Source organism: Microtus ochrogaster, unplaced genomic scaffold (assembly GCF_000317375.1).
Source record: "Microtus ochrogaster isolate Prairie Vole_2 unplaced genomic scaffold, MicOch1.0 UNK58, whole genome shotgun sequence".
Taxonomy (NCBI): domain Eukaryota; kingdom Metazoa; phylum Chordata; class Mammalia; order Rodentia; family Cricetidae; genus Microtus; species Microtus ochrogaster.
This window is the reverse complement of record NW_004949156.1, coordinates 70,079-83,949: the sequence shown is the minus strand read 5'-3', so window position 1 is coordinate 83,949 and position 13,871 is coordinate 70,079. Positions and strand designations below refer to the sequence as shown.

At 31.1% G+C, this 13,871-nt stretch overlaps 1 protein-coding gene across 1 annotated transcript in view; it reads right to left on the bottom strand.

Moving 5' to 3' along the window:
* Positions 1-13,871, bottom strand: part of Dmd (dystrophin) — a 1,456,297-nt gene that overhangs the window by 1,388,556 nt on the left and 53,870 nt on the right. Inside the window, exons 6-8 of the mRNA XM_026777353.1 lie at positions 13,062-13,149; positions 5,564-5,805; positions 1,002-1,182 (exon numbers count right to left, since the gene is read on the bottom strand). Coding sequence (XP_026633154.1) covers positions 1,002-1,182; positions 5,564-5,805; positions 13,062-13,149 — 511 coding nt within the window. The remainder of the gene's footprint in view (positions 1-1,001; positions 1,183-5,563; positions 5,806-13,061; positions 13,150-13,871) is intronic.

Genomic DNA, 13,871 nt, shown 5'->3' with positions numbered 1-13,871 from the left:
CCCATTAGAAAAACAAACCCCTTAGCAAAAACTATTTTAAAAAGTAGAGGAAAAGGAAATACACAATGTAAACTTAATTCAATTTAGTCAAAAACGATATTGTAAAGCTTTAGTCATATCTAAATTTTCTGGAAGTATTTTAAATGTTTTTTGTAATATTTACAAAGATGAACAATAAGAAAAATGTTAAATATATTTCCACACAATTAAAATTTCACTAAAAGTAAGCAAAGTCCTTAAATCCTAAGCATCCACTATAATCTTCTCTTTATGCACAAAAACATATAAATGAATGTGTGTGATAGATGAAAAACTTATTTAGTATTGTTTAAGTCTTATAAACTTGTCTCTCTAAGAAAATTTTGTCTTAAAATTAATGAACAGACACTTCAAAGAAATACTACACTAACAGAAAAAAATTGTAAAGAGATATCTTGAAAAAATGTTATCTACTTGATACAAGTTTGTATATCTGTTCTACTTCTCTCTTCTCTTTTATCAACAAAGGGTGGTTTATGTAATTACTGTGTCCCAAAAATAAAATATAGCTCAAAGAATAATTTGTCCTTACTTGAGATTCATTTCCCAAAAGTAGATAGTTCTCAGATGATCTGAAAGAGCATCTGAAGATGCCTGCACAAATATTTCCACCTACACAATGAGAAATCTTGGGAAAGTCTACTGAAGTGCTTCTTTATTTTCAAAAGTATTCAAAACTCCTGATTCAGGAATCTGTAACCATCCATGGAGAAGTTATAGCTGTACAAACCATTATTTACTTACTTCTTCTTACCCCAAAACATTGGAATATTACAGGAAGAAGAGATATAGTTTCATGTTGTCTAACATCGGTATTTTGTCATTTGTTAAGGGAAGGTGGTTTATTTCACTGATAGTCGTTATTCCCATTTTTGTTTGGTTTTCTTTAGTACTTCATATTTTACCCACGGATAGCCAATTTCAAAAATCTTAAGTTATCTTTAAGAAGTATTTTTACTTACCTGTCTGTAGCTCTTTCTCTCTGGCCTGCACATCAGCAAAGATGTGGTTAAAATGATTTGTAAAGGCCACAAAGTCTGCATCCAGGAATATTGGCCCTTGTCCCTTTTCTTTCAGTGATATGTTCTTAATTCTTAACTGCTCGATTTGAGGTTGAAGAATTGACAGCCTGTTGACTTCATCCTGAATCATAATTCAGATTATTACTAATATGTAACTTTGCATTTACTATAGCGTCACAAAGAAAGTTGTTTATAGTCAGCGATATGAAAACAAGTTAATGTTCTCGACAAATATCTGTTAAGAAATTTCCATACTCTCTTACAAGTAATCGATTTAAGAACAACATAGCTGTTTGTTCATTTTGAATCATCATGTATGATATACCTTAATATCAGACTATCATTATTTAGAACCATAAATCACACACATGTGCATGTTTTAAATGTTTTATAAATAAACACAAATTTAAATCTCACTAAATTAAATCAAATAAAGATGTTTATCTTTAATGCTTTTCATTCCAAAACTGTCATTGTTTTAAACTGAAAGATCATTCAGTGAATAATAATACTTTTTTATTCACATGTTTAATGCTAAAAGTCCCTAGGTGGGCAAAATTGACTCTCTATTTTTCCATGATTAAGTAATGGATATTCAAAGTTATATATGACACTTGAATTTGGAATTTAAATTGTATTTTTTCAGCCATATTGTTTTCTATGTAAATTCCTTGGTCGCATTTCAAGTGAAGTGGCAATTAGTTTATGTTTCATATATATATATATAACTTGTACCATAAGAAATAACTCTGAAATTCTCTTTTCCAGTGCATTATCACCATGGTTGCTTACTTATAATTTATATCTAAGCCACCTTTCAAAAAAGTACTTGGGTTTGTTTAGTACTTAATATGCAAAAACATGATCATTAAAATTAAAAATGGGATCATGAGCCAATTAAATGGAGAGGAAATTTTAAAAAATTATAGCAATTAGGAACTAAATTTAAATCTGAGCTTACTGGAAATCATACTAAAATGACAAAATAAATTCTTGACTTAGGATGCATGTATGCTTATTTGGAGAATTCTATATTATGAGTATTGATTGAGTTAATATTTCATAAGAACAAGAATATAAATAGACAATGCTTTTTTCTTCTAAGTTCTGAAGATATAAAGTTAAGTTTGAAAAGAATGTGACTATGTGACTAACAGTAGGACTCATTGTTACTGACAACTGAGTTGCTTTAGCAATTGAAGAGTGAAGATATGCCATCTCTTTTGAAATGAACTATTTAACTTCAAAAACTTGTTAACCAGTAGCTATTGTTTGCATCGGAGAACTTAGCGTTCTTAGTCCCCTGAGTAAATCATATTTTCTGAATGTGTTTCCCCACTAAAATTATATACATTTACAAGGGGGAGAGGAGAATGGGAGAACCATGGTTGGCATGGAACATATGAAGGAAGGATAAAAATATTAATATGCACATTTAAATAATGTAGCACCAAGTAGAACCTTCCCCCACTTCAAGAAATGTAAACATATTTCTTCCAAATCTTAAAAGGCTCTCTCACCTCCAATATATTGGAGCATGAGCTAAATTTGTATTTTAATATTTAAAAAATCTCCAAAGGAAATAAAAAATAAATTAGATAAAAAAATTGTCAAACACTAATACCAGGCCACTAATATAATCTTAGCTAATCTGGGAATGATATTATTCTTATACCACTAAATATGTTACATAAACCAATTAATAAATTCATTAGGAACCAAAAGGTCAAGCAGAAAGACGAAGAGTTGAGAGAATGGGATGAGACAGTGCAAACAGTATTGGGATCTTTATTAGTGAGTGCAGAAAAGAGATATTTTCCCTTTGAATAATTCCATAATAATAGAATACTTTAGAAATCTGTCTGTGATTTCTATCTGTGACTCAGATTAAGACTACAATTGCTGTATGACTCTTAGGCCACTGATTTGCCTTTATACATCTGACTCACATTCCACTCACCTACCATACTATGATTAGTACTCATATAATAGACCTTCTTTTACATGGGTGGTCTTTATTTATCCATGTTTCTGACTATATTATTCTTTGATTTAACATCAAGTCATTCCAAATGCCCAGTGCAAATGCTTTTCCATTAAAGAAGCTGTCTGCTGGTTTCTGTCTATGTCATGTTTTATTGTTAGATGTTTTCCAACATTGTGTAAATCATTTATTCCCTTGGTAATTTTACATTATTTTATTTAATCATTCGCCTAGCAACTATGTCCTCGACATAGGTGGAAAAATATGACAAAAAAAGGAAGTTCGATGAACTTCCACTCTGTTTCCTAGAACTTAGTGGTGTGGACTTAATTGTGGTACCTCAAAATATATATGCTGAAGCCTTAACATTCAACGCAAGTTTTTTTTGGAAAAGCAGATTTGAGGAGGTACTAAAGAATAATTTAAGTTATCAAGGTAGAGTCCTGATCTCATAGGGCTGGTTGCTTTAAAAAATGAAGGAAATACCTCTCTCACTCTTCCATTCTGTCCATGTACATGAACTGGTAAAGAACATAGGCTTACCAGTAAGGAGACAGCCACCTACAAACACTAAGAGAGTCCTTACAGAGGTTAATTTCAATCCTCCAGAACAGTGAGCAAACATTTACATTGGTTAAATGGCCTAGTCTGTGCTACTTGTTCTATCAACAAGCTAGCACATGTACACACTATCATTCTTGGTCACATTATAGTTAATCAATATCTAATTGTATATATATTTCTTTTTTGTTTTTTTTGTTTGTTTGTTTTTGTTTTTCATGACAGTGTTTCTCTGTGGCTTTGGAGTCTGTCCTGTTGCTAGCTCTTGTAAAAAAGAATGCCCTCAAACTCACAGATATCCACCTGCCTCTGCCTCCCAAGTGCTGGGATTAAAGGCATGTGCTACCACCGCCTGGCAATATAAGTATATTTCGTAGGTGTCTGTTTTTACATTTGAATTTCAAGAATACTGTTCATATGACATCATCATTCTACATTGGCTGTTTAAGACAGGTTCTCACTATGATGTCCATGCTTTCTTCTAGTAAAGAAAAGTGGCCCAGTCTTTTCCATTCCTAGTGACCATACTACCATGATTGTCTTCACCATACTTTTGTTGTAAAACATACTGCATATGAACTATTCTTCAGAGAAGTGGAAAATAAGCTGAGGACTGTATCTAATTGCAAATTAAATCTAAACATATAAATACTACAGGATGTGTGTTTGCCCGATAATGCAAAGGTCTTTCTTATTTGAATTTGTTATGCAAAACTATATTTTGATTTTGAGTACTTTCTAATAAATTTACAGAAACTGAAGCAAAAAATATCAAGTGCTTTTTTTTTGGTTTCTGAACATCATTATATTTCCCTAATATCATTGGAGTTCAGTGTTTCTTTCTAGACCAAAACTGTCAGCTGTCCACATCCAGTCAGCCTTCATTTATACCATTCCTGTGAAAAGTATGCAAATTAATCTCTCTTCATACTAAATATACATCGTAGTCTATTAGTAAAGGTTTGTCCATGCTATCTTTTAACGTAACCTCTAACCGACTTCTCATTTCCCAGGAATAGTGTGAAGCTTATAGTAAGGATTGGAAAAGGTCAGGTTCTTTTCATTATTACTAATTTTTAATTTCTACCAAATGAAGATGAGCTCTTTTAATCTCTTACTTGGACCCTGAGTGCCAGTTCCACCTTGTGCACTCATTTTCTTCTCCTGACCCTGGCGAATTTGCAGATCACACCTCCTTATTTGTTGCCTCCTAATTAAGTCTAGTCAGTGGGGAGCCCTGTCCAGATTCTTCAGGCAGAGAGGATGATAAAATTGCTTGTTTATTTTTCTCGCTCTATTTCTATGCGCCTTGGGCTCACTCTTAAGGCAGCCTTTATCAGAGGGCTCTGACTCTCTCCTGTGTACTCACAATTTCTACACTGATTCTTTCTGTCTTCGAAGAGGGACAAGTTTGGCTTGATCTGGTCTTTCTTTTGGTTTTATCTATAAAGCAAGGACATTAGTAAAATACCTCTTTGTGAAGAAATACTATGCAAAATGTCTATTCTTATATGTGCCCTTGATACTATAGATGTCTTTTTTTTTTTGCCCTGTTTTACACCATACGGCTTTATTGTTGAGCTGCTTCTAGCTATTTGTATTGCTTACAATTTTTTCAACACGTGCCCAGTTTTACGTCTGAAAAGAGTTCCAGTGTACTGGCCAATTTTTAAATTTTTTTAAGGATATGTGCTTTCTATACTTCCTGTCTCCGCCCTCTGCAAACTGACAAAAAATGATTAGCCATGTATAAATTACATACATCAATGCCAGAAGTACAATATCAATACAGTACTTATTAAGACTGATTTTCTTTGTTTATATTTTGGTATTTTTGATTCTTGGATAAACCCCTGGGAGTTGAAAATCTCATTACTAAACATTTTGCTTTGGCCCTCTTGCAATTTGCCAAGAAATGCCTAGTGATCATGCTCCAAAGGAAAGAGGAAAGTTTTACCTTACAAATTTTCAACTGGCTTTTAATTGTGATTGGCTCTGTTGGAATGGTGGGTTGGGTTTTCAACCAGTTTTCAGCCGTAGTTGTTATCTGCTCCAAATGCTGTAGCTGATTATAAAAAGTAATGATGTTGTTCTGATACTCTAGCCAGTTAATTCTCTCACTCAGCAATTGGCAGAATTCCGTCCACCGGTTATTAAGTTGTTCTGAGGCTTGTTTGATACTTTCAGCATCAGTACCCTCTAGAAAGAAAAACAAAATATATATCCCATGAAGCCACAGTCTAAACGAGGTGATCTGAAAAGCAACATGTTTCTATTCCAAACAAATTCACTGAATTACTGAAAAAGACACAAAGACACATTTTATTTGTTAAAATCATACTATTCTGCCAAGCAAGATTATTCATTTGAAACATGAACCCAAACTTAGAAATTTCAAAGTCTTAAATCACCCAAGATAACATAAAAATTCATTTCTCAACACCACTGACAAAAATCTTTCTCTTTTTTGCGAGCATATTTCTAAACAGAAATAATAAGAAGGAGATGCAAAAAGTAATAGGTACATGGTTCCCTGTACCTGGCTACACACAAGAAAGTCATGGCTGCCTGTGGCTAAATTTTATTCTAATCCCCTGAATAGTTAAGGGGACAATCGATCATATTAAGACACGCAGGTGTAATATGATATGCTATTTATAATTATTAGTATATGATTGAGAATTATAACAACATAGTTTTGGGAGTAGCCACTGCATAACTAGTAATAACAAGCTTATTTGTTACAAAGTCATCCGAGAATCTAAAATTTCAATTGCATAATTACTCCCCTTGAGAAAATGTATCATAATGAAATATCTAAGGATTAGATGAGCAGGTAAAATAGAGAGATTGAAGCGTGTCTCTGCTTCTGACAAAGATCAACTTTATAAAACCTCGTAGAAACTGGAGAACATGTTAATTTTCGTTATGACTGCTGTTTCTTAATTTTGCTTAATGATAATGCAAACCAGCAAGGAATAACAAAATACTTTGGTATCTACAAAAATACAATGAATATGTTTTATGAGTTATGTTGGTCATGGAACTCAATTCTATAATGTGAAGCAAGTGGCCTAAGATGTTAAGCACTTCTCCACCAGCAATTAAGATGCAAATGAAAAGTAAAATTTTCACAAATCTATAAGGCTGTAAAATCTACAATATTTAGTTATATAATGTGCTTAATAACTTGATTACATCTAATTAAATATTGTAACTACCAATATATAACAAGTGCTAATAGAGAAAAAGGTCTATATATGCACATATATAATTAGATTTATTTAAATTTAAACTAGCTGTTCCTCAAGCATAAGGAAATTGTGCTCAGTTAAGTACTCTCATCAGGTATCAAGCAGGTGTCATAGTTCTTTTCCATTCTAGGAGTACAATAATAAGATCAATCTACTGAGAGCTGAGCTCACATGTTAATTTCTCCACATCTTACAAATCTTTAACAACGAATGAAATAAGTTGTGCTATTTAGAAGATATGGTAAAGAACATAGAGGAAATAAGGAAACATCATCTCATATTTAGAAAATAGATGAGACTGAGTTCAGTTACTTAATTCAGTAATTAAATAGATTATTTTTAAAAACTTGATTATTGGAATTTTAAAAATTAATTTTAGATAAAATACAATATATATATACAAACATTTTAATTTGTTTTAAGGTTCATCAATGACAAATAGGTTAATTTTGGTTTAGAATTTTGTAAAACACACAGTCATCTATTTATAATAATTTAAAATTGGACTTAAGAACAATCACACTCAAAATTGAAAGCAGAAATTTCTGGTAAAGACAGGTGTTGAGCACAGACAAGTACATCCTTCTAGATAATTTGTCTATAAACATTTTATAAGTGATTATTCTTGCTTGCAACGTCTTTATAACTCATTCTTCTAAATTAACATGCCCTATGGTAAACTTGCTGTCACTAGCACTTTATGATATAATTCTCAGTGAATAGTAGAAAGACTCTGTGTGAACACATACAACATCAAATCAATAGTTTGCATCTTATGAAGACAGACACTCAAAGAGCAAAATATAGGGGATTAAAAAATATACAAACAATTACATAACATCTTGTTTGCTTAAAAATGCTTGGACATATGATAGAATGTAATGTATTAATGCATTTTCCATTTTTGAGTGATACTAGAAGATACCTTAATGTATGTCTGAGAAATAGTATGATAATTGTTACTATATTGTTTTATGAGTATGTACTTGATAGGATTGATTTCCTTTGCTCAACTGAAAAATTGAAGTTTTATGACAACCTATAATTGTAAAATTTTGCAGAGTTTAAGGATCAATCATCTGAGCATCTGGTTTTCGAATTTTTTGTTAGCTATTTAAGAATACAAACACTGACTCACCCGCATTATTAAATATACTTAGGGAAACTATTTTGGAGAAGCACATTAGATTCTCAGAGATAATGGATCATAATCCATTCACAGCTCATATTCTAAACAACCACTGAAATAGTTTATGAATAAATATATTGTACCCAGAGGAAATGGATCATTACTTGAAGTGCATCCATTAATTTTATTACTTGTGTACAGTGCATAACAGACTGCTAGAATAATTGTGATTATGCATTGCCTTCCATGCAAGTACTTCAAAATTGACACCTAAAGTGAAGTATTCTTTAGCAAGTACATTCATCATCAAGTATGAAGCCTGGATAAAATAGTGGGGAAAAAAAGGTGTTTTCAGTTTTTTTTTTTTTAAGTAGAAAATAGCTGAATGAATCTTGCACTTCCTAACAACTTCCCATTTTGTTAAGCTTAAACTGAGGATCATTCCCAGCACATTTACCATCCAATAGAGTAGCATAACATGCCATAAAGATGTTTTTGGTATTTATGATATATACAGACGCAAAGTTCTGGTGGGTTCTGTGACCATTCTTTTAAGCCACTATTGTGCTGATTTTGGGAAAAAAATAAAACCTTTTTAAAATGTATACTGCTTACTACTTCTAGTGAGCAAAATATACAAAATGTTCTAACATATGCCATTTCTTTTTTCTGTTTCTAATGCCATAAATGTAGGAGAAAATATATTTCTATGCATATTTGTTTCTGTCAGCAATTGCCCTCAAGAACAGTAGCTCTTATGGCTTCCTTTCAAATACAGAAATATACACACAAGCACAGGGGTTCTCCCTCTTAAAGTAGAAAGTAAATCCACAAAAATGCAGCCGTCAATTTACAGAATGTGAACTCCATGCAGAGCATCAGCTTTAATGTCATGCAGAAAGAAGGGAAACACAAATGAAATTGCCCAGAATTGAAGTAGGAATAAGAGGAAATATGTGCTTTTGTAGGAAGCTCTTATTTCAGAAGTGAGGCGGCCTAGCAATCACAAGTGACTTGATAATTTATCAACAAGATAAGTCATAAAAACTACAATCCCTGCCAACTTGACCATCACATGAAAACGTGCTGTATACATGTAAATAAATTTATGCATATAAAATTATTTAAGCTATCAAACTAAATGTAAAAATGTTTTAGTGACTTAGATTACACATTGTTTAAGCCTTATTAATTTTTTTAGTTTAATTCTATTCTGGGCATATTGGGTATCCCCTTAAATACTATATTCTAATATCTAATACTCAAGGCATGAAAATTTTCAAATGTTCTTTTGGTATAATATACTAATTACTACTTTTAGTTATATGTTTATTGAATGTGATTGTCTCCAGACTGTAAATTAATACGAGAAAATTACATCTCCAAACTGAAAGTGAAGTGCCATTTAATGTAGAGAATATTGATAATGCTATTACACCATTATACTAAGTTCCTCTGGAAATTTAGGAAGAAGCATCCCATAATTTAATAACTGGGACATGGGTTATATTTCTATGTGTATTTTCATGGATGTTTTGACACAACTATCTTTGATTTTTGATATTTTAAGTGTTCTTAAGGCAAAATAATATATCTGGACCAGTCTGTGTCTTTATATTTTATGTGTATGTATTCATATACATATGAGAATAATATTTAAAAACAATCAAGAATGATTTCTAGCACTAAATAGATTAAAGCACACTGTGCAATGTTCTGGAATAAAAATGTGTATGAGACATGAAACTATGGTTCAATCTTTTCTCAAATTTCTGTAATTTCATTAATAAACAGAAGTAATTGTCTTAAATAAAAAGTTAAAGAACTTTGCAAAGTAAAACTATAAGAATCCAATGTTGATTAAGCAAAATAAGTTATCAGGTTAAAGGCTTAATTATTTCAAAATTAAATGATTTCCTCCCAATTTCTATTTTGACAAACAACAAAATGAAATCTTACTTAAAGAAGTTTATGCTAAATAGTTTTTATGAAAAACAATGAAAGAATTTAGATACTATCTACTTCAGTAGAGCTATGGAAACAAACAAAGACTTGGCACCTAGGTTGAGTGTAAAATTATTCCCACTAAGGTTATAGCAAGATACCACTTTTGAGAATAATCATATAGTTCTAAATCAATATATTGAAGATATACTTCACAAAACTTTGTTTGTGAGCAAAAGTTCCTAATAAGAACAGATACCTTTATCCAGTACCATATCAAGATAATCCTTATTGACATTTAATCAATTGGTGTTGACAAAGTAAGGTAATTTTTATATTACTTCAAACAATATTTTAAAGTTACTGGATTTGTGTTTGGGGGAAGTCTTGACAGTGGGGGTGTCTCTAATTCTTTTGCTTGATCTTTTTTTTTTTACTGTGGGGTTACCTCACCCAGCCTTGATATAAGGGATTATTATAGATCTTATTGTATTATGTGCTGTGTTTGGTTGATTTTCCTTAGTGGCCTGCTTTTTTTTTCTTTGAGAGGAGACAGGAGGTATACCTAGGGCTCAGGAGATAGGGAGTTCTGGGGAAGTGAAGGCATAGGAATATTTCGTCAGAATATATTGCATGAGAGAAGAATAAAATATGCAGAAAATATTTCAAAGTATAATTCTAGTAAAAGAGCCTTTAGGGTAAACATTTTGTTCCATGAATAAACTTTTAGCGCTTACATAAGAATTTATATTTTAAAAATGGCCATAAATTTCTTTAAAATACTTCAAAATTCTAAGAAAATTTCCAGAAACATGATTTTATAGAGAACATCATCTTTATTGGCTATCTCTTATTTTAATTTTTGATCATGGAATATCACTTATATTCTAGTCAATAGAGCTCATATAATCATAAAGAAATTTCTAAGCGTGATTTGACTTTACCTTGAGAGCACTATTTACAAGTAAAATTAACACCCATTTCCATGAGGTCCTAAATGAATTATAATGGTTCAGCTCTCATTTCCGTTCTTAGAAATAATATGGTACAAGACTTATGTTATTTATTATAGAAGTCAATAAGGCAAGTATATGAGGAAGATGTGTCTTGACTTGAGTATCAATGAAAGAATTGTTGAAAATATTGGAGTACACAAAGATTAATTTAATTTTCAGTTTTATGAACTAAACCTCATGGCTCTTTGGTAATGAGCATCTAAAAGTTTTAAAGATGACTCTCTCTCTAAATTACAGTTGGACAAGAATGCAGGTTGTTATTGTATTTCTGACTTATTTTATAATTTGCAGAAACTGAGAAAATAATTATTATATGATTTGTCTTTTTAAGACAAGAGAGAATAAATACATCCAAACATTTTCATCAATTGCATAGTAATTATGGAAATAGTTTTGCTTAGTAGGTTGCCAGAACTATGGGCACTATAAATGCTTATTGTCATTATGGTCCTATCTAGAGCTTAATCTTAGTAAAGTTAACCCTATCCCTATCTTCACTAGCAGGCAAATGTATAGCTTGAAATTTGATGAAAGCAAAGAAGAATATTTCAAACCATACTCCCAAAAGTCCATTGATCTTTGCTGTCTACCCAAGGTACTAATTTCATTCAGAGGCATTATTTTCTAAGCAAAATAATCAATATTATTTCTCAAGTGCTGTCAAATGTGCTGCTAAATGGAATTCAATCATTTAATTAGTATTTATTAAGGACCATCCATATGACCTAATTTTTCTGTATGCCTCTAGAAATTCCAATGTTAACAAGTATTTAGATAATTGATTTTAGTATTTTTCATTACCTTTTCATCTCTCTGTCTAGCTTTACTTAATAAAAATGAAATATATTTCCATGCATTTCTGAACATTAAATGACTTTTAAATAATTTAGTACATGTGTATATAAAATGATTTGAGGTCTGTTTGACATTTTATTATAAAAATTAAAGAATTTAAAGTTTAAATTATAGATTTTACACCACCATATTTAAATAGAAAGGTAATAATGTAGTTCCTAGGAAATTATAGAATGATTATAAGACTATTTTGGATCATGTAATTTTATTTGACTGAATATACTATTAAAACCATCATTTAAAATTACCAAGCAACATGTAGAAACATAATAATTGATTTTCTCAATTCTCAACTGGCATGTCTTCCTGTTTTTATTTTTCAGCTAACACAGTTATAAGACTCATTAAAAGAATAAAATGACTTGATTTCCTATGAAGATAATTCAATTTATTAATTCCGAAAAGGCACTTAAGACTAAAAATAATTCATATACAGAACTTATGACACAAAATTTAGGCAGTTTCTCAAAATGCTGAAATATACAAAAACTTGTTTGTTTTTTTGTTGTTGTTTATAATACACTCTTGAAAAAGTAAAAATAAACTGGTCTAAAAATTGCATTGATTTGTGATTTGTATAGTTACTTTAATTTATACATAAATACAAGTCTAGAAAACAAAATTTGGAAGAAAAGCTGCCTCACATGACTTCACAATACTCTATAGAGATAGATTTTCAGGTACTCTTGGCAAAGAGTAATTGCGATTTCTAAAAATAGGATAAAAATATGATGCAACCTTTGTGCTTTTGCCTCACTTAAGAAAAAGGTGAAAGTAAGCTTTAATTCCAAAGACAAACATTTTTATAAGACAAGGTACTGTAGAAAACATGAGAATATTAACAGTGTTATACTTAATCCTTTCAACAAATTTTAGGTAATTTATAAAATTATTTTTTAAAATAATATAATTTACTTGATACTTTTTCAGTTGCTTCCACAAATAATTATTTCAGTAAAGCTCTGTCTTCTTAAACTTATTTTTAATAAATTTATCAGTGTTTGCTGAAAATTAAATTCTCCCTAACAGACTTATTCAATATTCTACTATAACTCATTTTTGACCAATTGACTCAAATTGAATTTCCCCCAATAATTTGCTTAGCATGAAAGAAAAATAATAACAAAAATACGAACTTCCTTTAATGTAAATTTGTATTCAAGAAGGGCTTGTCTGATATAATTCAGCTGATAAATATGAACCTATGTGTTTATCAAATCCCTAAGAAGATTATTTAAATCAAGTTCATGTAATTACCAGTCACCATCTGTTCCACCAGGGCCTGAGCTGATCTGCTGGCATCTTGCAGCTTTCTGAACTTCTCGGCTTTCTCTCGTGCTATGGCCTGCAGCATTATAGCAAAGGTGAACATTTCAGTAGAAGCATTTTGAGTCTACACAGTAATTATAACCGACACCCGATTTTTCAAGCCTTATGATACTTCATTTTATCAGCTCTTTGTGTAAATCTTAAAAGCTATTTTTATCAGCAATATTTAAATCCTTCCATCCCCAAGACAATCAGGGTTCATATTCAAATAAGTTTCTGAGATATTTGTTCACTATTTGTAACCAGAATTAACTTTTGAACAATAAATATAAAATACTATCAATTACCCAAACCAGCATTTATCAATTAGCTTATTTACTAATAGCTATGTAGAGATGAAAACCTGAACCACAAGGAATTAAAGCTAAGCACTACTGTTTGAAAGTGTATGTTAGTTGAGACAGCAAGATGACTCAGCAGGTGAAACAGATCCCTGCCATCCTAATAGCCTGAGTTCGATTCATTGGGACCTAGGTGGTAGAATTTCCACAAGTTACTTCCTGCAAAGTCTTTCTCTGACTGTCATACATGCTCAGTAGTACACTCATACCTATACAGAGACACATGCATAAATTCTAAATTCCCAATCATATTTTTCAAATCAAATAGTTCAATATACAATGTATTATTAACATTTATGAAAAGAAAACTAAAATCCTGTCAAGTAGATGCCTTGGCATTATTTGAAGTACTGACAGCCTAGGAGAAAAATATGAACTTTATATTATGTGGCAAAAG